A 25,424-nucleotide genomic window follows, 5' to 3' on the forward strand; every position below is an offset into this window, starting at 1 on the left:
TACCAGGTGATTCTGTCAAGGTTTGTTATTTACAGAAACTGTTCTCTCTGTTGTTTACCCACCTTGCTACTTCCCCATAAAAAGACAGTGCCTGAAGAGAAACTCTGCTCACTGGGACACTGGCAAAAGATTTGCCAGGCCCTGTCACACCTCATCTTCTCTGCAGTCAGTGTCTGAAACCACAATGACCGAAGAGCAATAGCATGTGGCACTTCTGTGAAAAAGGTTCAGGTTCCCAGTCTGGCTCCATTTTAAAGAGGGAGGCATTGTTTTTGCAGGGACAATTCACTCATCTCCATGGCATCTACTGACTCATACTGATCATGTGACAGTTCCCCTAGCACCAGGGAGGAGGGACCCAGGCCTTTCCAGGGGGCTCTTACCTGTTCCAGCCCCTAAACAAGTTTGCTTGGCTATCAGAAAAGTCTCCTTTTCCCCCCTAGATTCTATAACATGTGGGATTTTTCCATAAGACTGTCCCTAATTCACAGACAGCCAGGATAACAGTCCTTGAAGAATATGAGTCAACATTAACTAGTTTCATATATCTTGGCAACAGGAAATTACGTTACATGAAAGCAATTATCTAATAGAATAAGAGGCTAAGAAAGTAAGCAAGGCATAAGATAACCAAAATTGCACAGAAAGCCACAATTGTTCTATTTCATAAATAGTATGGTCCCTAGGCAGGCTGCATCCTGTTAAGATGTTCCTTTGTCAAGGTTTGATTATCTAGTTGTTGCTGCTGGAAGGATCTTTCCATCTTTAAAATGTGTCACTAGCTCATGGAACCTATTTCTGTAACTCTGTGAGAGCCAATTTAAGCTGGAGTCTCAGTTCACTCTCTGCTCAAGAGAGACCAGTTTCTAATTCCTTCACAGACTCTATGAGAGCAGATGCTGTGATGACAGGGTCCAGTGAAATGAACCTTGGAAGTGATCCCAGGGCCTTGGGGCAGGGACAAGAATCATCAGTTCTTATTGGTTGCTTAAATGCACAGTGGTTGCCGTTGAGTGCTGCCATGTCTCTGTGAATGTTTCGGAAGGGACATGATTTTATGACAGCACAAGGAATCTTAGAAGATGGGAGAAAGTTTCCAGTGAAGCTGGCAGCACCTAAGAGATTTAGGGGTAGTCATGGCCATGGTTATTGGTGAGGTCCTACTGGGTCTGGCAGCCTGAACTAGGCAACAGTTCTTGCAAGTGAGAAGCCACTGCTTTCGTTAGATAGGTCATTGTCCCATAGGCCCCACTTGGAGCACTGTCATAAAAGAAGTGGCAAATTCCCGTGGCTTGGTCATGATCCAGGATCTCTGTGGCCCCAGATGATATCTGTGACAAGAAAAGGCAGACAGAAAGAATGAGCAAGGAGTGGGTGCCAGAGGCCCGAGACTAGGTCCCACAATGGGAATCCAGTGCTACCTGGGGGAATTTTCTGCCCCTGCTCCGGGCACTGTGCTGTGTTCCCACAAACCCTACTTTGCAGCTCACTCTACAGAGGACAGCTTATTTGCCTGACTTGATTTTGTCTATAAGGTACATGGTTCACCAGGGCCGTGTCTGTAGCAAGAGGCAGTAGTGGAATAAAGGTTCCACTGACCCAGACCTGTCCATACCCAAAGGTCTTTAGATTTCTCAAGTGGCCATTATGCTGTTTCCTAACCAAATGGTTGACATTTTTTCACCATCTGTGATGACATTTTCTTTGTTTGAGTATACATTTTCCTATTGGACACAGAATCTCCAGCCTCAACAGAGATAAATGCCAGCCGGCGCCCTGCCTCAGCTCGGGGGGGGGGGGAGTAGGCGGCCTGGGCACCCCCACCTGGTCCTGCAGGAACAGCTGATTGGCCATCTGCACAATCTGGTCCACGTGGATGATGCCCCCAATGCTGTCCATCTCCGTGTCTGAGAGCAGCGTCAGCACCATGATGGCTTCCACCAGCAGCTGCCGATACTCAGGCTGGGGCACTCGATTCAACACGGACTCCACATGGACAGCAAACTTGATCTCATGTGGGGTCATCTGCCAAAGGGCACAGCAGGCACCAGCAGTGAGAGACCACACAGACATAGCCCAGTCATCAGGGCTCCCCCTAACACCTTTGGGGTACAACTGAGATGTCGCTTCCCTTCAGGCTATTGACCTGATTCTGCATGGGAACCCTCTGGAACAGGAAGCCCAGTGTTCTGCCATGGGAGCCAGTCAGCTTTGTCTTGGGCCTTCTTTGTGTGCATACTAGAGTGTACCTTCCAGGAAGAGAGAATCATTGTTTTCTTTTATTACTTCCAGTGGCACCAAGCATGGTGCCTCCGGCGAGCTAAAACAGCTAAAAGCCATCTTTAAATGTGCTGGGGCAGGGCAGAGATAAGCCGGAGAAGGTCACTGCTTGCAGCTGGAGGAGAGAAGCCCGGAAGCTGCATGTGAGCCTGATGAGTGTGGGAGGGAGCTTGGCAGGGGCTTTAAGGGGTCTTGGGTTAATGTGAAGAGCTTGCTAGTTCAGAAATGCCGTTCCTGAGGGGGAAGGATAAAGAAAAGGTGACGAACTGCACAATTTGAGGTTGAAGTGGCTGAAAGAGAATAGCAACCGGCCTGTGCATGAGTGCTCAGGGTCTGCGAGACAAAGGCACAGAGGGTCGGGAGTGGGATTTTCTCATCCTACCTCTCGGGTTGTTGAGGATGGGAGGACGAAACCATCGATAGAAAGGCCATGGCACTGGAGGAAGAAGACAGACATTTCAGATTCTGGACCACGCCAACAAGTGCATGTGTGCTCGCATACACACACGCTTGTACACACACAGCTCTCCTTGCCCTGGAAGCCTGCACACGGACTGGAACACAGCAGACTGTCCGTTATTTTTAGAGCACCATTCTCACTGCCCACAGGCTGTGTTTTCGATGGAACAATTCTAGGGAAACCAGTAGGCATCCTTCAGATCAAGCAGGAACAATGCCCTTGGGAGCTGCTTCGTCGTCCTCCCTGGAGGCTCCATGTTTCACTTGGCAACCAGGCCTTGGCGCCTGCCAGGCCCCCTCTGGTGCTATAATGAAGGGAGATTTTCATGGCTCCTGCTGGCGAAGTGATGCTTCTGTGCCTTTGCAGGCGTCTATTTTCGAGATTTCTATAATAAGCACCAATCACAAAAGATTCGAGCACATGCACAGACACACACACGCACACCCATGTATATAAATATCAAGCGGGCTCAACACAAAATGCTGCGTTTTCATAATAAAAGTGTCTTGGTATTATGCCAATGGAAGTCTGGCTGGAAGCGTGTGATGCCCCAGGAAGAGTGGGAGATTTTCTAGGAACAGTTGGTCCTGGTCTAACTGGCTACCTTCAAAGTCCTATCACTGGCCTATGGTAGCTGACTGCCTTCACCCCAACCTCAGAGCTTCTGAAAAGGGTGGGGAGAGGCAGACCAGCGATCTGCTCCAAAGGGTACTGGAGTCCAGCTGTGGATGAGCAAGGACCACTCTGGCCCCCTCCTAACCACTTTGCAGCTGACCACAAAGCCCAGGGGCCGACGCTTCATGATTGGCCAGGGGTGCTTGCTGCACAAAGAGCCAAACTGCCTTGCAGAGGGGGCTGGGGAGTGTTCTCATTTGGGATTACTGCATTTTTCCCCTCTGCTCCTACTGTGAAATGAGCTAAAAAGAAATCATTTGGGAAAAAAAAATCTGTTTTGGCTTGCACAGAAGCATTTTGCTGGGGCATACTGTCCCTCTGTGGGAGAGGTAGCACAAGATCTGGTAGGGCCCAAGAAGCTGCACAAATGGCCTGAGTTGATGTGGGAGGCGGTAGATGGCAGGCTGCAGAGAACAAAGGGCCTGTCTTCTACCTTCCCTTGCTGTCCCTTCTTTCCTTCTACCTTCCCCTGTCCCTTTTTTTCCTTCCTGGGCAAGCTCTCCTGCCCTCAGGTGCTGGGTGTGGCTGTTTCCAAAGCCCCAGTCTGATGAGATTTTAGTCCCTAGGCAGATGGCCTCAGGAGCACAGCTGATTAAGGGGAGGAGGCTGTTGGGGTCCCTCTCCTTCTGGCAAGAATGCACAGCACTTCTGGAAGGTTGGTTTGGTCCACCTTCAGGGCACATGACATCTGGGCCAGACTGGAAGCTCTCCTTCCTGCGTGCTATTGGAACCTATGTCAGTGCTTAGCAGACAGCAGGGGTTCTATTCTGTCATGAACCATGGGGATAGTCTTCCTGACTGAACATACAGCAAGTGGGGTACTAGCCCCATCCAGACCCTTCCTGAACCATCACTTGATGGCAGAGGTCTGCGAGGGCTGATCCAGGTTGACTAAAGCAAAGCATTTTCACCCAAAGCCTTTTCTGCCTCCTCCAGTTGTCTATCTTCTGACGTTTCTGTGTTCCTAAAATGTCAAAGTTGGTCCCACACAACATGGACAGCCATTTTTGTCTTTCTTGGGACAGCTCCAGCCAGTGGCTCTCACCCAGAGTCTATTTGCCTTGCAGGCAACATTTGGCAATGTCTGGAGCCACTTTTGTGCTTGGAGGAAGAGGGGCTATTGGCAACTAGCAGAGGCTGGTGATACTGATAAACAGCCCACAGTAGGTGGGAAAGCCTCCACAGCACAAAAGGCTTGGCTCAAATGGCTGTAGTGCTGAGGTGGAGAAGCCCTGTGCTAGGCTGTGAGCTGCTGAGGGTCAGCACATGTGTGTGCCTGTTCCCTAGCCATTGGCTGCTTGATACCTAGCAGTGCTACGACACTGCACAAAGGCAATAGTAGCTGGATCGTTCCCCTGCATTGTGTATGGAGTGCAGCCCAGTGCTGGCTTACCTTCTGGAGAATCTTCCACACCTTCTGGTAAAAGCCCATGGGGACCCGGTTGATGGCTCCATCCAGCCTTCTCCTGCGCAACCACTGGCCCTGCCGCTCCCCCCAGCTCATGTGGTAGCCTCCTGAATCTGATGAGGATGTGCCTGTGGGCGACGATGGGGTGCTGGACCTCTGCAAGAGAGCACATGGCCTTCAACACTTGCCCCTCAGAAGGCCTGAGGCTGACCCAGTGGGCACCTGAGGGGAAAGCTCACCAGCATAAAGGCTGGCTCTGGGAACTGTTGGAACCACCGGTTGCCACTCACCCAGGGAGTATGTTTCCTGGATTCTACCTTGTCCAACACTTAATGATGCTCTTAGGTTTTGTTACTTAGTCTTTCCCACCCCCCAAGAAGCAGTGCAGCACCCACAGGACCCCACATTCCTGGGGCGGAGGCCAGCAGGGACAGGTATGGACTTTGCAGTTGGGCCAACCCTAGTTGTACACCAACTGCAGCAGCCACCTAGTGAAGGCTGCCCAGGCCCTATGCTAGCATCAACTGCCACACCCATCACAGCTACATGAAGGATACACCATGGTCTCCCTCTGGGCATGCACTGAGCAAAGACACAAGAGCACCTGAGAGCAAGCCTGATCTGTGGTGAGTGCTTACAAAGGGCAAGTATCTCTGTGAGGGCTGCTCCCACAGAGGACGCTGACCTGGCAAATGAAACTTGTTCATGTTAAAAGAACAGGGCCTCAGGAGAGCTTTGAAACACTGGTCCTTGGGGCAGGTGAGCCTCTCAGGCCCACTACCCAGTGGGGATAGATGCCAAAGTGCCCACTTTGCCAGTACCATAAAAGGAGTAGGGACCTCCCCATAGGATGAATGCCACACTTAATATAGGGAGGAAGGGCCCAAGGCAGTCAAGGCTTAGAATTCTCATTCAGTGGTACCAGGGAACTGGTAGATTTTGGTATTCTACCCATGCTTATCAGCTGTGCTTTGTGTGTTCCGGCTCTTGGCCCTGGGCCTCATTGTAAGTAGGGCCATGGAAGTTCTGAACAGGAACAAGCTCTGCTGACTCAAGAGGAAGGTATCATTTCCTGCCTTCTCTCCTGAGGGTGACATAGAGATGGCCAGGTATGACTCCCAGGGGGGCTTAGGACCAGAACTAGAAATGGGGCTCTCCTGGGGTGCACCCCACATCCATTCCTGAAACAAAGCTTACAGCCTTTCTTCCCTGATGGATTCTAGGCCCTTGAACTGTAGTCTGGGACAGGCATAACCTGCATCTTTACACATGCCTCTGATTCTGGACTATTTGGCATTTTTGTTAATTAATGTATAACATCAAAGTTGAAGGTCTAGAAACAAAGTTCAAATAGTGAGTATCCTAGCAGTTGAGGAGGTGAGATTCTTCTCTGTGTACTCATGTTGATTTTAACAGATCTTGTTTTGAAAAGACACTCAGGCTGGGTTATTCTGTTGGGCTCAATACTGCCATTTAAATAAGATGACAATTAGCTACAAATAAAATTAATTACAGCCAGCACTCAGCAATGACTCAGCTGATTTTCTCCCAGCTTTGAGAGGCAGACTCAGACTTGTCTCAGTGATTAGAACATTTCCTAGGCGTTTACTTGAGTGGGCCTCACACCAAACTGGGCCATGGTGGGTGCAAAGTGCAGGTCAAAGTGTCCTGAAGGTTCCAGAAACCTCTGGGAATGGTGAGGAGGCCACTCCTCATTTACTGCACCAAGCAGCATAAGCAGAGATCTGAGAGCTCAAGACAGAAAAACAAGCCTTTGTAGAATTTCCTCAGTGTTACAGCTGGAGGAGACTGTCCACATTAGCTGTAAACCCTTAAGCCTCACTCAAGTCTGAGATGAGGGCTAGTCGTGTAGCTCAGTGCTACAGGGCTCACTGAGCCTGAGGGAGGCCCTGGGTTCCATTCCCAGCACCATACACACAAAAAGCAAACCAGAAGTCAGCAACAAGGTGGGAGGATGAGCCAGGCCACAAGGGGATTCAGTTTGTACAAACATGGAGTGGGGGGACAGGCAGTGACGTGATGCCGACGCAGGTTTACCGCAGACTTGGAAGAATGCACACTGCTGGATACGGCCTGGCCCACAGAAAAGAACTACAAAACAAAAAAAATCAACTCAGTCATGTGTAGTGACACAAGTGACATCTCTCCATGTAAGAGATGCCAGCAACAAGCAGACACAGAGAGCGTGACAAATGCCCCAGAAAGAAAGTATGGAGAGGTGGGCTAGAGTCTCACTCAGCAGCACAGCCAGGTCAACAGGGAGCACTACAGCATCTTTTTAAAATAGTAAATGTCCCCGGGTTCTCTTTGCATGTGCACAGTGCCTAATCAAGCTAAAATACATTTTCCAAACTTGGCCATGAAACACTATATGTTTTCTCTGACTTGTGAAAATCCAAGATCAACAAAATACCCATAGCTATCATGAACTTCTGGCACCTAACAGGTGTCCTAGCCTACAGATATTTGTTAAATGCATGAATGTGATCAGGCTGTTGACCTCTGGCCACACAAGTATTTTCTTGTCTACAAATCCAGACTGCATCCTTAACTTGTATATCTGTATATGTGGTGTTCTTGCAAAAGTGAGCAGAGGTATAAAATGCCATGGCACCTATTACATTTTGAACAGAGGATAATATATTTCCATACAAGTGCCCAAATACGAAATTTAAATTAGCTACTTGAATCCAAACCCATCAAAGAAGAAAGGTGATCATTTTGTCTTTAACATGCAAGGGCAGCATTAAAGCGAGGTGGAAGTAACCATCCATATTCACCCACACTCAGACAGCTGGGATGTGGGTAACCAGAGGAACGGTGCCACCGAGTGGCTGGTAAAGGAACATGTTTGCGAACTCGGTTTTTTATTTGGAAGAAGCATACATTAGAATGCAAGATCACGTATGTTTTGCCCTCAGGCAACATGTACAAACTATATTTATACATCATACATTTCTCCCCTGCTTTTCTGGTCATGGAGACATCAGGTCATTACAAATGTGACTCTAAAGCTAGGCACGGTGGCACATACCTATAGATCCAGCTACTCAAGAGGCTAAAGCAAAACTGCTTGAGCCAGAGGTCTGGGGCCAGCCTGGGCAAGATAGAGACCCTGTCTCTTAAAAATAAGTGAATCCAATTTTCTAGAGCAAGGAGGAAGAAGAATGTTACAGGGTGGTATAAAAGAATAGTAACTTTAGTTTCTTCCAAGCTTAAATCCCCCCAGGCCAAGAATAGCCCTATTCTTTCTTACTGATCTAATCATTGCCTACATTTTCCCTATTCAGTTCCCTTTTTCTGAACAGAAACTCTGAGGAAGAACCCAGGTCATCTTCTTTACCAAATATCCCAACAAAGCCCATATGGTTAATGGATTTGTCTAATAAAAGGCACGAGACAAGGTTATTTCTCTGGATGTAGCGCCCTCTACAGAGCTTTTTTCTGTTCCTAGGGCTTGCCTGCTTGGACTACAACAATGGACAGAACTGTTCTTCCACACATTCACACTCACATTCTGGATTTCCAACCTTACTTTTCACATTGAAGCCAGAAAGAACATGAAGTGCACACAGTAAAGGACAAAACAAGGCAGAGATGTTTCACCTGTTCATCAGCACTAAATCGCCTAGTCATCTGAAAGTAAAAACATCAGGAAATAAACAAAACCCAGCTGTAAGTGAAGGACATCCCGATACTTCTGTCACCCTCTGCAGTTCCAGAGCTGTGCTAGTTATAGCTCAGGGGCTGACTGTTGGTGCCTCACAGACACAGACTCAGCTAGTGACTGGTGATAAAGCAAAGGCAAGCATATTTCTCATTGCAGGTCACAGTTGGAAGGAAACGTGTTTCCTACCAGGCATCATGGTGCCTGCTGGCATGTCAGGACTGAAAGGATGCTGAGCTGCAGTCCTGTGGGACCAGTTCAAAAGGACTTTTATTGTATATTCATAGGAAAAGCATACCTGTAGAAGGTAGAGAATACAGGTATCATGATAATTTCAGTCTATTTCCAGATTTTTTTCACTATTTCATTTGAAAGACACATTTGATAGAGAAACATTTGTTTCTTGATGCATAGTTCAACTTTTTAAGTGGCACAGAAACAAACATGGACAAGGGTGTATTCTACAACGTACATGTAACATTATGTTGACTTTAGAGATGGGTGGATGTGGGTTATGTGATTGCTCTGGGTATTTTTCTGGGTATGGTGTTGGACTCCGACCCCAGGGGCAGAAGGGACCTCATAGGAACAAAGAGCAAGCCAAAGCCTCCTATACTGAGTTTTGATGGCTTTCTGGGATGAGCCAGGCAGGGGAATTATTTTTCTCTTCACTTCCTCATGCTGCCACTGCCAAAGTATTCTTACCTGTTTCATCTCACTCCTTAGTCTAGTAATGCCACTTCTGTCGGTTTTGGTGACTCCAGTATGTCCCACTTCGTGGATGGAGATGGCAGGGCTGGATGTGGAGGAGTGGATAGGGCGAACTACAGAGGAGACATACACATGGTTTTTAGGGAACATGCAGCATCCATCTGAGGGAGGAAATGTGGTGATGTTTTTATTGAGGTCCGTGCCTGGCTTCCTAACTGGATCAGAAACTACATCAGTAGAGGCCTTACTGAGGCTGTCCAGTGCTGGCTTTCCTGGCCGTGGGCAGCAACAAGCTCACTACACATCTCAAAGGGTTATGTGAAAGTGTGAACACTGCTCAAGCAGCACATACAAGAGAGATAGAAAAACTTCGAATGATTGAATGTGTTTTACAAAATGATTTTTTTTTCCAAAGCATGCCTTTTTTGTTGAAAACTGAGACCACCTAAGTAAGGAAACCAGAACTAACATCTGTCAACATTTTAGTCATTAGGCTGCCAGTTTTTGTTTGTTTTTTTGTTTTGTTTTGTTTTTTGGGTTTTTTTTTTTTTTTTGCTCTAAATGTGGTTTTACCTTCTAAAACAATCATTACATATATATTTATATATAAACATGATATGTACATATGCATTGCTGTGACCTTTCTTTTTGCACTTAATATATTGTGAATGTCTTTCTGTGGTGTTAAATATCCCATCAAATCACATGAAATAAGTGTGTGACATTTGTTTTTATGTGTGGATGAGTGCCCAATCACATAGTCCTATTTGTATTCTTCTAGAGGATTCACCTTGACCAGTGTGGAGGACCCACATTCTTACCAGGCTTTGTCCCCAGCATTCCAATTCTCCAAATGCCAACTACTCTTGGAGAAATGACAAAAGTGCTGGGAGCTCACTAAGAAGCTTGCATCTTGGGAATCTGAGGCTGTGGGCCAGGTTATGGGGGAGTTCCCATGTCAAGGGCTCTAGGTGCAGATAAGAATGTGTGGCACCCAGGGATGACAGAATTCAGGAGCAGAATATACTGCTGCACAGGTATAGGGAGGAGAGCCCATCCCAGGCCTTCTGGGTAAAGCAGGTGGCAGAGGGAGATGGAACCTGCTAGGGGTGCTGAGAGAGCCAGGACCATGGTGCTGCTATGGTCTCAAGGGAAAGGAGGCTTTCCCCACTGCACCAGGCCACCACTCATTTGCTCTCAACCTGTTACTCCAACTTCAGGATCCAACACATGTATCCTGCCCTCCCAACATGAGCTCAGCCTCTAGGCTATGGTCACAGGGGATTTTCTTAAAAGGTATGTGTGATAGTGTCACTGCCCTCTTGCAATTGTCCCAGGCCTGGATCTGCCTTCAGGATGAAGCCCAAATAATCCTCCTGATACCACGCAAAGCCCTACTGATTGGGGCATGACCACTCTTTTGCCCTCTCCTGGGCCAGCAAGCACACTGCTCCCTACTGGAGACCTAGCTTGAAGATCACTCCCTACCCAATCCCACAGAAGCCAGGGAAGTAGAAGGAAATGCAGAGGGAGGGGCTCACCAGGAAAGCACAGAAGTCTGCCCAAGAGGGAGGGAGGCACCAGGGAAGTAGAACATGCAAGCCAACAGGGGTCTTGGAAATTCCAGGAGGGCCTGTTAGGGGGTGTTGGCTGGAAATGGTTATCTCAGTCATCTTTGGACTTAGCCAGAATTCCAAACCTATTTGAGCCCCGGATTTATAAAATGTGCACAACTGCAAAGAACAGTAAAGAAATGAAGTTGCATGTTTTAAAAAGACAGCATGTCTTCTGCCCTTACTTGTAATTAGACATATGTATCTATGGCTTTCAAATGACATTATTTGGCTCCTAGTGTGGTATTTACAGCTTTACATCTAATGGTAATTACCTGTCAAACCATGTACACTATTATGATGAGCAGGACACATTAAATATTTATCTTGCACATTTGCATTTCAAGGCCTGTGCCTGAGAAAGAACTAGAAATTACCTTTGGACAAGGGTCTTGAGCACCCTTCCCTCAGGAAAGGAGAAAAGCCACCAATATGCATCTGATTGCCTGATTTAGTCTTTGTTTGTAGCTGGCACACACTCAGGAAAAATACAAAGTACCCAATGTCCTTCTTATTAAATAAAAGGAATGACAGCCCACAGTGCATTTCTTTGGCTTGATGAAATAAATTCACCAATGTATCTGCAAATCACTTGGCTTTTTTATGAGAAGAAATGATAATTGCTTCAATTATAATTAGGGTGCATTTGAGAACAGGAATCATGCTAGGACTTGGGTGGCTATATTCCCAGAACTGCAAGCAGGGTTCTAGGACAGATAAAAACTGAGTAATACAGGGAAAAAGCAAATGAACTGGCATTGAAAGGTCATAGAGAGGTCTTGTCCCTGCCTATGGAGGATGAAGTGGGGCCAGGCTGAGACTTCTTTTACCCAAACCACAGGTCAGACCACTTGAATGATTTGGAAAAGCAGACTTTTTGTCACTCAGGGTCACCTCCCCAACATTTGGACACAGTGATATTACCTTATGGTGCTTATGGTCATGTGAGACTTGGATATGCCAACATGCTACTGTAACCTGTGGAAGAAATGCTTTCCCAGAAAACTTGCAAGTGTCCTAAAGCCCTAAAAGCAGGAACCTTGAGGCTAGGCCTCTGTCCACTCCATTGAGACAGGAACCATATAATCACATATTCCTGATGTCCCGAGTCACAAGTATTGCTACTGATCTGCATGACAAGGGGGCCCTTCCCTGTGCCAGTGACTGGAGCATTGACTTACCACTTCTTTCCACACCAAACTCTTTTCCACTCAGAATATGGTGCAGGAGATTCTTCATATCAAAAGGGCTGAGGTTCATCAAACTCTCAGAAGCTTCTTCTCCTACAAATAAACATCTTTTAAGTGTCCTGGACACAGGACTGGTGGTGGGTGAATGCAGAGTGCAGCATTCCTGGGTGGGTGGGAATGACAGAGTATGCATAGCACATCTCCCTGCTCAGGACTACCTCAGAGTTGCTTCAGTGCTGCTGAAAGGCCACAGCACTTGGGGGACTATAAATGCTGTTATTTAAATTGGTATAGTATTGCTTCATTACTAGACATACAATTTTTTGGTGTAGTACTGACTCCTGATGTTGGGAAGTACCTTGCAATTGATGTTTCCATTTCAATTGGTGGGACTTCTCCCTGTGAAGGTATTATGAAATGGGGGGTGACACCTCAGAACAAGGACATGAGCAGGGAACTCATTTGTCACATATGCAGAGAAGGTTCATACTAGTGTCCTGCCCTGACTTAGGAGCCTCGTGACTGATGGAAGCTCCCTCTGAGGGAAGCTGATGTGGCCTGAGCTGGCCTAAGGAATTGGAAGTTAGGTGAGGAATACATGAACAGAGTTTCCTTTGGAGCAAGGCTTCCAGGCCAGGGGCCTAACTGGGCCATGGGAGCTGCCTATAGTATCTTTGCTTCTCACCTGAGCAGTTCAGACTCCGTGCCAGCTCTGTAGCCATCACTTGAATGATCAGTCCAATCCGGAGCCTGAGCATCTCCACAAAGAGGCTGGGCTGGGCCCTGACGTACATAGCCAGGTAAACCACAATCTCCTGATACAGACACACACAGGGACAAGGTTTTAGATACCTGCTGGGTGGCCAAGAGGCCCTGTGCCTCTCTGAGGAAGGTGGTGGCCAGCCCCACCCATGCCAGCCCCTGACCTGTGTGAGAACAGCAATGCTGATATCCTGCCCACTGGCTTCATAGATGAGTTTTGTGAGCTCCTCTGGAGGAAGGGGACTAGGAAGGACCAGGTCACAAACATGAACATAGCTTCCTCACTCCCTATAGATGATCCCTAATTTTTTGTGCTAGAAGTACCCATGTGGCAATGTCATTAAATAGCCTCTCCCCCTGAACAGTACAGAACACTGATGCTTTCCTGTCACTTACACACAATGTTAAGGTTCTGGGGCCAAAGACTTACGCAGAGATGGTCTTCTCCCGGGGCTCAGGTGGCAGGCCCACTGTGAGCTGCTTCTGATGGGACAACAGGTCTGCACAGGCCTGTGTGTTGAGGAGAAAGATTGGTAAGATAAGGAGGGGGAGGAGGTGGAGGAGGAAGAGAAAGAAGGAATCAGTGAAAGCCCACTGGAAGTGGTTATAGCCAATATTAATTTACCTTCATAAAGTTTATGATTCTTATTTTCCTTTGATAAATTCATAACTAGATCCCAGGCAGCAACTCAAGCAAGGGTAGGTCCCCTGATCTTTGTGTCTCCCAAGAACAGCCCTGGTCTGGTTCTGCAGTGCCCCTAGAAGGCACTTAACACCTACTCTCTGTACCAACCACCTGATGCTCAACAAGGCAGGGATGAGTCCTCACAGGGACAGAAATGACCAACTACTTCATATTCCTAATTTACCAGTTTTCTCATTATTCACATATAATAAATATCATTGTACCAGAACACTGAACTTTGTCATAAAATGTGGGTCTGGATTTTGCTAGGCCTTGGAGTTATAAATATTAATGATCATTGCACTGAAGATGTGTAGAGATAAGAAAGCTCAGTTTCAGAGGGTGGCAGGCTACAGAGCATTTTCATTTGCTATCTCGGTAAGCCTTTTTCTGTATCTAAGAAAAACCACACTAATCAACTTGAATTGCCTTCCTTGTTTGCCTTACAGTAGCATGAGGTCAGGACAGGAGGGCCAGTCCGAGTGCTGGCTTACGCTTCCATTTGCTTCTATAGCTAAGAGACACTTGCCTCTGCTTCTTCTATAACTGAAGAGGATGAGGACATCGGGTTAGGGAGGACAAACAGACAATCCAACAAGCATAGTTACTCTGACCTCGGCTAGGACCTCCACCTTCTTCCTGAGCAGGCCTGAGATATAGCGAATCAGACCCCACTCCTGATTCAGGCCAGCTTTCCCATAGAGCTCACTGAGAAGATTGTGAACGGTGACACCATGCTGTCCAGAGAGATTAGTGTCCCAGTTTGGACCCCTGTAAAAAGGTAGAGAAATGCAGAGGTATGGCTCAGAATGTTATAGCATTGGGTATCCCCAATACCTCTACTGAGATGGTTCTATCCAGCCAAAGTATCCTGATAGACTCTGAAACAGAAGAATGACATCAGGAAACTGAGGTCCTAGTCTCCTTCACCCAGGTGTCTCATCCTGGGAGGCCAGTATCAGTAGGCAGAGAAGCCTGACTTATGGCTCTCCTGGGTAATTTGGGTGAATACAATCATGACCCAGGACCCCTGGAGGGCCAAGAGACAGGAGAATGGATTAAGGAGAACCAAGAAAGCTCAGCCTTATAAAGACTGTAAACTTATTGAATGGCTGGCCCTTGTACATTGCTATGTTACAATTATAACCTCCAAGGTGTTATTAGGAGGTGGGGCCTTTGGGAGATGATTAAATCATGTGGGCAGAGCCCTCATGATTTAGATTAATATCCTTATAAGAGACCTTAGGAAGCTAGCACATCCCTTTCACCATGTGGGGACACAGTGAGAAGGTGCCATCCATGCAAAAGCTGGTGTTCACCAGCCAGTGGAGCTGCTGGCACCTTAATGTTGGACTTCCGCCCCCAGAACTGTGAGAAATGCATTTCTGTTGTTTATAATCCTGGTTTATGGTATGCTATGACTGCAGCCCAAACAAAGACACTTACTTTATTACATAAAGAATGTACAGAATATCGGCTTGGTCTTGTAGGTTTGAACAGTCTTTCAGCTGCTCAACCAGCTTCTCACAGTCTACATCACCATGGTCATCTTTGGGCCACTGGAAGTCACCTTCAGGAGCCTGGCCATATAAAAGCCAAAAAAAAAAAAAAAGGAAGAAGGACTGAGCATGGGAATGTTCAGTGAATTAAGAAGGGAAACACCAACCTATTCTCTGAACTCTGGCACTGAGCTGGGCTCTAATTTTTAAACCAGTAATTTGTACTTTTTTCTTTATAGGCTTTTATTACTTTTGATTAGTAACTGTCTCAGTCGACATTTCTAAGAGACTGAACTGAACAAATTAAAATCTGTGTAAATTTAACTCATGCAAAGTTCAAAAACAAAAGGCAAAAGTCACCTTTGCTGTCAGAAAACATGATAGTGATTCCCTTTGGCCTACTGGGGAAGGGAGTGACTGGGAAGGGGCATCCATGGCTACTAGGGCATGCACAGAGGCCCAGAGACAATTCATCATAGTCTGTATTTGTGCTTTTGGGCCTGTCTGCCTATGCTATGTACATTTGGATAAAAATATTTCTGAGAACAAAATAAATACAAAATGTATGTTTTAGAGAAGTTAAAACAGAAGTTACCTTAAAATATTCATCATTGGCACTAGATATCTTCATCCATGTAGGATAAAGTCAGGGGAGAGGTCAGAATAAAATAACAAATTATGAGACCCAATAGGGAATACATTGAGATTTTATGTTCCTGAGGAATATATTGCCAGTCTGAGGAACAGTTTTTTTTATTCTGTTCTCCACGTCATCGTCTTGGTTGGCTCATTCAGGAGAGGATGGGAGAGCAGCTAGTTTATTTCCTCTAATGCTACTTGGGTTCTGAGGAGTAGGCAGAAAGGCAGTAGCTCTCTCCTACAGGCAAAATATAAAGGTTTGCACCAAACTCAGCATACATAATGATACTAATCAGGATCCAGACAACTGACTAAATTGGCATCAAACTCAGAGCTTCTACCATTTGAGCGAGTTCCTGGGACTAATTCAGCATGATAGAGCATTAGGCTTTTTAAAAGCTATTCCAAACACTTTACCTTTTTTAGGAGTGGCTGAGGAGAATCAACAAGGTTCAGTGATTTACGGTGAACACTTAGAACATTAGTTGGCAAAGTCATAGGAACAACTGGAAAACAAGATAAAGAGCTCTTCTGAGGAAGAACAAATGACAGTACTTCAGTTGAGAGAACAGGTAGCTATTATTTAACACAAACCAAGAGAAGGACTGATGACTTATTTAACTAATTTCAATGAGACTTTATAATGTAGCCACATCAGATTCTCAATCTGAGAATGAGAAATGGAGAGGACATGGATTTTGATTTGAGAGTGGAATTTCAATTTTCCATTCTAGTATTAATTCAGGGGAAATTATGCAGCAGGTTAAAAATTTGAAAGAGACTTAGAAGAGATTGAGCACCCACACCTGCAATGAAGAAACAGAGACTTTAAGAGAGTAGCCTATGCAATTTGTCTAAAGTTGCAAGGATTCAAGGTATCTGGGCTTCCTATTCAGTATGTGTTTCACTCTTCTACTACCAGGTGTTAAGGCTTATTTTTAAACAACCTTTGGATATTATTATCTAAATTCTTTCATTAAGCCATCTCTGTCTTCTAGGGTATATTACATCTTGGGAGATGAGGGCACTTTTAGGGTTAAACTAATATACATTTAAAAGTTTTAACCTCTGAGTTAAATTACTGAATTGAATACATACTGTAAGCTTAATTCATCCTAAATTCCCACTAACAATACAGAAAATAATTTATCTTAAAAATGGCAAATCCTCAAAAAAGTGGAAAAAAGAAAAGATTATAGTACCAAGACTTCAGAAGTAAAAAGTCAGTAAATGAAAGATAAATGATTTAGCAGACACACGGCAACAGAATCCCAAGTCTACAATGGAAAAATCTGAGAGTCAATCATAGTTACAGCAGAGACTCTTCAGAAGTCCAGGAACTTGCTGTACTGTGTATCCCTGGAACTGGGCGTCCAGAAGAGGTGATCAAGATAAGGAAGAATGGGGAGAAGCTGTGAGCTCCCTAGATGCCCCAATGCACACAGCATGGTGACCACCTTGCTCATACTGACAGACTTGGAGGTGTCTCTGAAGAAGGTAGAAGATGGAGGGTGTCTAGGCGAGGGTTGAGCAGCACACCTGCAGGCCTATGTGTATTCCTTAGGAGGAGAAAGCAACTAGAGATTCAGGCAACCAGACTCTTGCCCTTCAAACAGAAGACTGAATAGGAAACTAGAATATCTCTGGGAAATCTGAACAGACACTCAGAGAAACCCAGAGGCCAAAGCCCCACACATATGCCTGCAAATTCTGCAGGGGAACTGGAGGAAGGGCTCTGAGGTGAAAGACAGAAACCAAAACAAAGAAAAAGTGACTTAGTTTCCCCATTAAGGGAAATGGAGAAACCATTCAAGAAGCAGAAAATGTAAATTCAATGAAACAAAAAAGCAGAAGCCCTAGCATTAATGTTCTTAGAACAGCAAGTAATTATATTGCATGCATGACGTAAGAACAGATGAAATTTAGTGATAAAGGTTTAAAATATGATAGGGAGACTGAAAAAAACTCATTTGAAATGGAACAATATGATGGGTGATCAATTTATAGGTGATTTTTAAATTTTCAAATTGTATTATAGTAAAAGAGTCATTTCCATCAGTCCCCCTCAAAACACTCCCCCTTGCTTTGAACATACTGAAGCAGCTCTGGAAGTCCTCTTTTTAAAGTATGTACAAAGTGGGACAATACATCTTGTGAATTCTGCTGCCAAATGCCATCCACTGGGAAGGCAGGATCATAAAGTCATTACGGTGTACTCTCCTCCATTCTGGTTCTGCCCAAATTCAAAATGATCATGAAATACAAACATTTGTAGTCAATTCAGGATACTGAGACAGCCATGACAACTAAAGGCATTCAATAAAGATGACTTTCAGAATGGCTTCAGAAAGTTGCAAGAATGGTAAGTGCATTTAAGTGAAGGGAAGTATTTCGAGGGAGATTAATGACATTGTATTTTACTACAATGAATTTTTTAAATTTTAAACATTTATCACATTTGTTGACCATACCTCCTAAATTGAGGCAATTATACTGAGAACAGAGAGAAATGTAAAAAGCACAATAACAACAATAAAGATTTCTCTGGCTGTGACATCATGTAACTCAGTTGTGTCCCAAATTTTCTGATTAAGGAGATTATGGGGCAACAGAGCAATGTGATCGATGATGTAGAGTGTGCCTAAAGGAGAGTCACATGGAGAGAAAACATTCTCTCAGGCTTTCACAGAGAGCAAATTGGTCAAGCAATGGCTGTGACTCATCCACATGGCTGACACTGACAAAGGATCTACAAAGTGCAGTACGAGGTTACAGGATAAATCCTGAGGGTACCTGACTGGCCTTATCAGATACAAAAGTTCAATTGCTTGTTATATAGGTCTTGCTTTATCCTGGTCTTAACCATCCAGCAGAAAAGTATAAAAACAAGGTATATAAAGTAAAGTCATATTAATATGCTGAGCTGTAAAAGGCTCTAGTCAACAACTTCTGTGGATAACCCACTACTATTGTGGACTGCTGGACTGTGTTGGATTGTTTTGCTGAATTCACACACCTATCATATTTAGATGCTAATGGGATACCCATCTCTGACAGGACTAAACAAAAAAAGGCGATACAAAGGAAGGACCATCTTGTATCTGTACATGCAGAATAGTTAGGACAGATATACAGCTACTTTCACTTAATTCAATGAGAAGAAAGGTTTGTACTAATAGTGTTTGGACAGGATATTCTGTACGCATCTTGTACTATGGATAACCACTAAGAAGATAACAACATACAATGTAGTAATTATTGAAACTGTCCTATTAATCAGTTTTGTAACTGTCTCATTGATATTTGTTTCTCAATAAAATAAAAAAATAAAGGTTTCTCTGGGAAGTCAATATTAGAATCAGAAATATCAGAAAGGGAGAACAAGAAAAATTAAGGAAGGAAATGATTTAAGTAAGTTTTCTCCAAAATTTTACAGGATTGAAAATCATACATTTCCAGATTGAAAAGGCCCACTGAGTACCCAACACAATGAAGGAAATACCCAGACAGATCAAGGTACTTACTAAAACATCAGAATCTACAAGTAGACATCTTAAAAACTTTCAAAGCTACAACTCTTGTTGCATAGGTCCTGCTTTACCTTGGTCTTAACCATCCAGCAGAAAAGTATAAAAACGAAATATAAGAAGTGAAGCCATGCTGTTATGTTGAGCTGTGGGGGACTCAGGTCAACAATTTCTGACACTGCCAGTCAAGAGGAAGATACAATACTATTAAGGGCTACTGGACTCTTTTAGAATATTTTGCTGAGTTTACACACCTATAATATTCAAATAACGGAACTTAACAAAAAAAGGGGATACAGATGAATGTGCATTTTGTATCTGTGTATTCAAAATGGTAGGATATATAGTTACATTCTCTTAATGAATAGAGGGACTTGTTCTAATGGTGTTTGTAAATAGGATATCATGTCCGCATCTTCTACAGCAATTAACCACTAGGAAGAATGTATGCAATGTGTTAATTATTGAAACTGTCCTACCAATTTGGTTTGAAACTGTCTCATTGCTATTTGTTTCTCAATAAAATTATGGAAAAAAACTTTCAAAGAAGAAAATAATTTATATTTAAAAGATCAAAAAATGAGAATGGGTGTCTTAGTTACTTCGTCATCACTGGGTCACAATACCCAACACTCACAATTTAAGGAAAGACAGGTTTCTTTTGGCTCATGTTTTAGAAGTTTCTGTTCAACAGATGTAACACATTCCCACTGGCTTGCACCAGTGGTGCTCCATGCATGACTGTTCCACTGGGTGACTTGTACACTATCAGCACAAGTGGTATGGTCATGCATGGGCCACTAGTGATTCAAGCTGCCTGGCAGGGAGACACACAAATTATGGCCCTGCTGTGAATTTGTTAAACATAGAAGTGGCAAGATGGAAAGGCCTGGTGGAGAAAAGTTGCTTATATCATGGTGCCCAGGAAGCAGAGAGAAGAGAGGAGCCAGGGTAGGAGATCTACCCTTCCAAGTCACACTGCCAGTGACCTGCTTCTTCTCACCAGACCCCACCTTCTAACAGCAAGTCAGCTATCCTACCCCCCAAAGCCCTGCCTATAAGTACCGGAAGCTTTTTGGGGATAGTCTTGATCTAGACTATAAGAATGAATTTCAATTTTTTATTAGCAATACTGGTAGCATGAAGACAATGAAGTGATGATCTGAAAATTTTGAAAAAAATGTATTTTAAATCTAGAATTCTGTACCCATCCAAATTGCTCAAATGTGTATAGGATATTTACAGATGTTTTAAGACCTCTTAGGTCTCAACAGTGTTACTTACTGTGCATGACTTCTCAAGAAACTGAATGTCCTCCACCAAAATAAGACAGTAAATGAAGAAATAAGGGGACTCAAGATGCCGAAAATAGTAGTGCCAACCCAGGAGATATGTCAAGGGACTCTCCATAATGATGACAACGAAGATTACAGAGACTATTCTAATATATTTTGCTCCACAAAAAGAAAGGGATATACTGCAAAAAGGGATCATAGTAGATTCAGAAAACACCTAAAGAGATGAGCCAAGGAAATTCCCAGGATGATGGATATTCAACAGCCCTTGAGTGCAACTGGCACAGAATGGAGACTCAGAGACTAAGCAGTCAAAACAAGAGATTCATTGAGGGGCTCGGGAGCTAGCTTGGTGGACTAAGTGCCTACTTGGCAAGGACAAGAACCCAGGTTTGATTCCTGTTACTGCATGGAGTGCCCACCACCAAAACTGGGTGTGGTGGCACTTGTCTGTAATCCCAGCACTGAGGAGGCTGAGACAGGAGGATCACTACAAATCTAAGCTGCATAGTGAGACACTGTATGAAATAAATAAAAGATAAAGGACATTCCCTGATATTCCTTGAGTTTGTGGAAACTTGTACTGTAAACTACAGGAAGTGTAGAAAGCACATAGAAGGAAAGAGAAGGCAATAATTAACTTTAGAAAAAATAAAAATAGTAATATCATAGTATACCATAATGTGCAGTTGAGAATAACATTTTGCATATGCACAATAATATAAACAGTACTAATAAAACTAAACTTTAATATAACTTCCTGGTATGTTAGGGAAATTACATAGAGGAAGATAGCTAAATATTTACCACATAACAGAATGCCAATTAAGTACTACAAAATCAGATGGATGCATAAAGGACAGAAGTATACATACATCATTTCAGAAATGTGGAGCTATGTAGATAGCAGAAGAGCTAAAAGAGTGAAAAGTGGTCATCTGTGAGTAGAGGAATGAAGGGGGTTGTCTTTTAGGATTCTTTGACTTTTATTTTTTTTTTTTTTACAAATGCAGGTCTGATTTATTTCACTTGCATGAAATAACAACATCTAGTTGCATCCATTTACCTATAAAAGCCTAAAGTTTAACTTCTTTTATAACTGAGTAATATTCCATTGTATAAAAATGCCACATCTTCTTCATCCATTCCTCAGTTAATGGGCATCTGGGTTGTTTCCAAGAGCTAGCATCGCGCTGCTATAAACCTGGGAGCACATATCTCGTTGTGGTATGATTTCAGTTCTTTAACATCATTGTGGTTTAGATCTAAAATGTTCCCCAAAAGCCTCATGTGTTCAGAGGCGGGGCTTTTGGAAGGTGATCAGACTGCAGGTGCAAGAGCTGAAGGGAGGTCTGAAGGCTTGGCTGTGACCCGGAAGGATGTGTCTTCCTCCCAGGCTCCTCCCTTCTCTCCATGCTTCCTGGCTGCCAGGGTCGGCCACCTTTTCCTCCCACTGCTCTCTGCCATGCTGTTTCTGCCCTGGCGTCAGCCAAGCTGGGACTAAAACCATGACACAAACAAACAAAACTCTCTTTTTTTTAAATTGTGGAGGGTGAGTTTTGTGCCTTTAGGAGGAGCAACTGCCTAAGACAGACATTAGGCTGCATTAATATCTTTAAGGTCTTGACTCCCCCCTGTGGAAGGATACAGCCCCTTTGGTCTACACACATCTTCTTTGTCTGCTTGTCTGTTGCTGAAGTCCCGTAGTCTTCTACAGTCCATACAGATGTATTCCTTGATGTTCCTGATAGCTAGTGGCTATAACAAATGGGCTTTTTCTTTTCATGAGTTACATTAGAATTTGCTCTTATTTTTTTTTCTTCACAAAGTTCATTATTTTTTTTTCAAATCAAATCGCTAGGACAGTTTCAATAATTAACACACTGCATACATTCTTCTTAGTGGTTAATTGCTGTACAAGATGCGGACTTGAGATCCTATTTACAAACACCATGAGAACAAATCCCTCTATTCATTAAGAGACTGTAACTATATATCTATCCCAACCACTTTGAATACACAGATACAAAATGGACATTCATCTGTATTCCCTTTTTTGTTAAGTTGCGTTATTTGAATATTATAGGTGTGTAAACTCAGCAAAATATTCTAAAAGAGTCCAGTAGCCCATAATAGCATTGGGTCTTCTGTTTAACTGGCAATGTCAGAAATTGTTGACCTGAGTAGGATTCTTTGACTTTTAAATTATGCTTATATATTACTTTGATAATAGAAGATATTTTAGTAGGCAGTAAAGAGTTTAATTACATACATGGAATTTCCAGACCCTTGGCTTTTGCCATCACAGAGAGTATGTCCCGAGTGGAGTGGATGGCACTGAAAACATGGGGATCTTCTGTCTTTTTACAAAGAGGGGGCAAATAGCATCTTGAGGAGGTACTTTGAAGGAGGTGGTTAATATACTGGTCAAGTTCATCTTGGCTTTCTGTAAGAGGACAAGCAAAAACAGCCAATGAAAACAAGCTGTGGAAATGTCCTAATAGTATAATAGCTACTGTGTGTAGCAGGTAGCACTGAGTAGGTTTGGTGGAAGGCATTTAGATTCAGTTATGTACACCACTATCCACCTACAGAAAGCAGTACGACTACATATGATGTTTACATTTACACATTTATTGTTTGGAAATATTTCTTCCAAGGAAAAGAAAATACAAGTCAAAATAATGTTTCCATCACATCTCCCAAGATAAGATGCATCGTATGTAAGTTAACCTGAAACATGGCAGATAATGTCTGGTCTTTTTAATTTTTCAAGTGTAAGAAAAGCCTTGTGAATCTCTCAGTCCTAATTCCAACTACTATCTAAAATTAAAAATCAGGTCACTTTGACCCAAAATTTCGCTCAGGTTGTGGTGTACTTGGGGTTGCATTATGCACATTTAATCGAACCTAGATTGTTCTGCAATTTCTGTAAAAATTCAAGCAATATATTTTTATTTTCACAGAACATCCTGAGGGGGGTGAGGGTGTAACCCAGTGGTAGTAGAGTGCTTTCCTACTGTGTAAAAGACCCTGGGTTTAGTCTGGGTTAGGGCTTAGTTTAAATAGCTATGAGAAACAAACCATTTAGGGAATAAATTGCAGCAGGCAATATAAATGAATTCATAGGTACCTGAGCTTCCATGGGCAAATGAAAGAAAATATAGATATAGTGGAAAGTACTCAAACCTGAAACTGTACCCATCTGGTATTACAAAAAAGCTTTACCTTCAAAGTCATCATTTGTAGTTTAGAATTTTATCCATTTTAATACATACAAGTTTCAGAAGCTACTTCATTTTTGTTTGCTTTTAGCTTAATTGACAATCATTTTCTGTAGTTGAGTCTTAGAGTTAATTTTACCAGAGTGCCAAGGTATAAATGAATTCAACAAAACATTTCATGCTGTACCCTGATTACAGGTGCCTTCCAAGTATCCTCCGAGATCTGAGTCATTATCAGGACTGAAGCTCCCTTCGCTGGTATCATCAAACAATTTCTCATCACAGTCAGGATCCAGGAAAGTCAGGTAAGTGTAGAATGATGTGGTGAGGAATTCTGACAGGTTCCCTAATTTTACTCTGTCAAGAAGATACCATGTTAAAGATACAGGTAGAGTGTGGACAAACTTCCACATGAGTTACTGCAAGACTTTTCAACAACCAGGTGGCACTTGTACCAGAATCAGTAAATACATTACTCAGCAGATCACCCAGTATAAACAGCCAAGAAATTAAAACAAAAATTCAACAGCAAGTACAAAATCAAGACACAGGGCCAGGGAGATGGCTCAGTAGAATAAGCACTTCTCTGCCAAGCTCAAGGGCCTGAGTTCAATCCCTGGTTCCACCAAAAAAAAAAAAAAAAGAAAAAAAAATCAAGACACATAGTGTATTAAAAGCCAAAGTAATCATGCTGATTTCTTAATTTCAAACCTGACAGAAATCTATTTCACCAAATCAACCACAAATTTTACAAAATACATCAGGCAAACCACTTTTAATTAGAGCCAACCTGTTCCTTCCAACCCTAGAATGCCTAGAACAGAGGCAATGATTCTGATTGTCTCTACCATGAAATGTGGTCACATGGGATTGTTATGATGGGAAAGGCACCTCTAGGAGCCAAAGCTCTCTAGAAGGAATGAGATGGACCTGCCATCCCCAGACTGGAGCAGACATCCCAAGGGGCCCTATTACATCAAGCTGGGAAAAAATTCCAATGAAAAATGGTAGCAGAGTTTGGCAGCCTGGAATTCTGCAATAGAGCCAGCAGCCCCCACATTCTGTAGGTCAGTCCTCAGACACTAAGAACATGTGGGATGCCCACCTTATAGTAAGAAACATTCTTAAAATGTCAGGTCCAGAAGCAGAAGACAATGGGATTCCACCTTTGAATCCACCAGCAATAGCTGAGGACTTAGTTTAAATAGCAACTGAGAATGTGTTGAAGGAGTAGATTGGGGCAGGCAATGCAACTGAGATTACTGGGCAAATGTTATCAAGGAAGGAAAAAGCCTGCCCTTAATGCGACAAAATGCTTTCCTTTGGAGAGCCACAGGTCCAGTTCTAAGTACTGTTTAACCCTGGGGTTAGGGAAGAGGAGGTGAGTTGGAGTGGGAAAGGGCAATGGAGAGTTTTCTTCTCATGAAGTTGAAAGGAGTTGGGTTTATTTGGCTAAAAGAGCCCAAAGCCTGAAAGTGAGTTTAAAAAGCCATTGGTTACAAGCTACCCCAAGTAGTTTTATGGGAGTGGAATCTAGTCTATATGGTGAGTTTACCTTTTAAAAAATCCTTAGACCTAGAGGAAAAGCTCAAATGGGATTCAACCTTAATCATCAAGAACCAAGTAAGAGGGGCCGGGGAGATGGCTCAGTAGAATAAGCGCTTCCCTGGCAAGTGCAAGGGCCAGAGTTCAATACCCGGTTGAGGGAGAGAGGGAGAGAGGGAGAGAGGGAGAGAGGGAGAGAGGGAGAGAGAGAACGAGCGAGCAC

At 43.7% G+C, this 25,424-nt stretch overlaps 1 protein-coding gene across 1 annotated transcript in view; it reads right to left on the reverse strand.

Annotated features, from left to right (window-relative positions):
- Positions 1–608: 608 nt before the first annotated feature.
- The window catches only part of Phka2 (phosphorylase kinase regulatory subunit alpha 2), a 76,676-nt gene continuing 51,860 nt past the window's right edge, over positions 609–25,424 (reverse strand). The window contains exons 18-33 of the mRNA XM_023719536.1: positions 23,844–24,013; positions 22,705–22,878; positions 16,028–16,116; positions 14,919–15,052; positions 14,087–14,243; positions 13,218–13,297; positions 12,952–13,030; positions 12,711–12,840; positions 12,017–12,118; positions 9,217–9,335; positions 8,451–8,480; positions 6,882–6,935; positions 4,809–4,979; positions 2,663–2,716; positions 1,825–2,025; positions 609–1,331 (exon numbers count right to left, since the gene is read on the reverse strand). Coding sequence (XP_023575304.1) covers positions 1,161–1,331; positions 1,825–2,025; positions 2,663–2,716; positions 4,809–4,979; positions 6,882–6,935; positions 8,451–8,480; positions 9,217–9,335; positions 12,017–12,118; positions 12,711–12,840; positions 12,952–13,030; positions 13,218–13,297; positions 14,087–14,243; positions 14,919–15,052; positions 16,028–16,116; positions 22,705–22,878; positions 23,844–24,013 — 1,915 coding nt within the window. The 3' untranslated portion in view covers positions 609–1,160. The remainder of the gene's footprint in view (positions 1,332–1,824; positions 2,026–2,662; positions 2,717–4,808; positions 4,980–6,881; positions 6,936–8,450; positions 8,481–9,216; positions 9,336–12,016; positions 12,119–12,710; positions 12,841–12,951; positions 13,031–13,217; positions 13,298–14,086; positions 14,244–14,918; positions 15,053–16,027; positions 16,117–22,704; positions 22,879–23,843; positions 24,014–25,424) is intronic.

This window comes from Octodon degus, unplaced genomic scaffold (assembly GCF_000260255.1).
Source record: "Octodon degus isolate 3935 unplaced genomic scaffold, OctDeg1.0 scaffold00069, whole genome shotgun sequence".
Classification (NCBI taxonomy): domain Eukaryota; kingdom Metazoa; phylum Chordata; class Mammalia; order Rodentia; family Octodontidae; genus Octodon; species Octodon degus.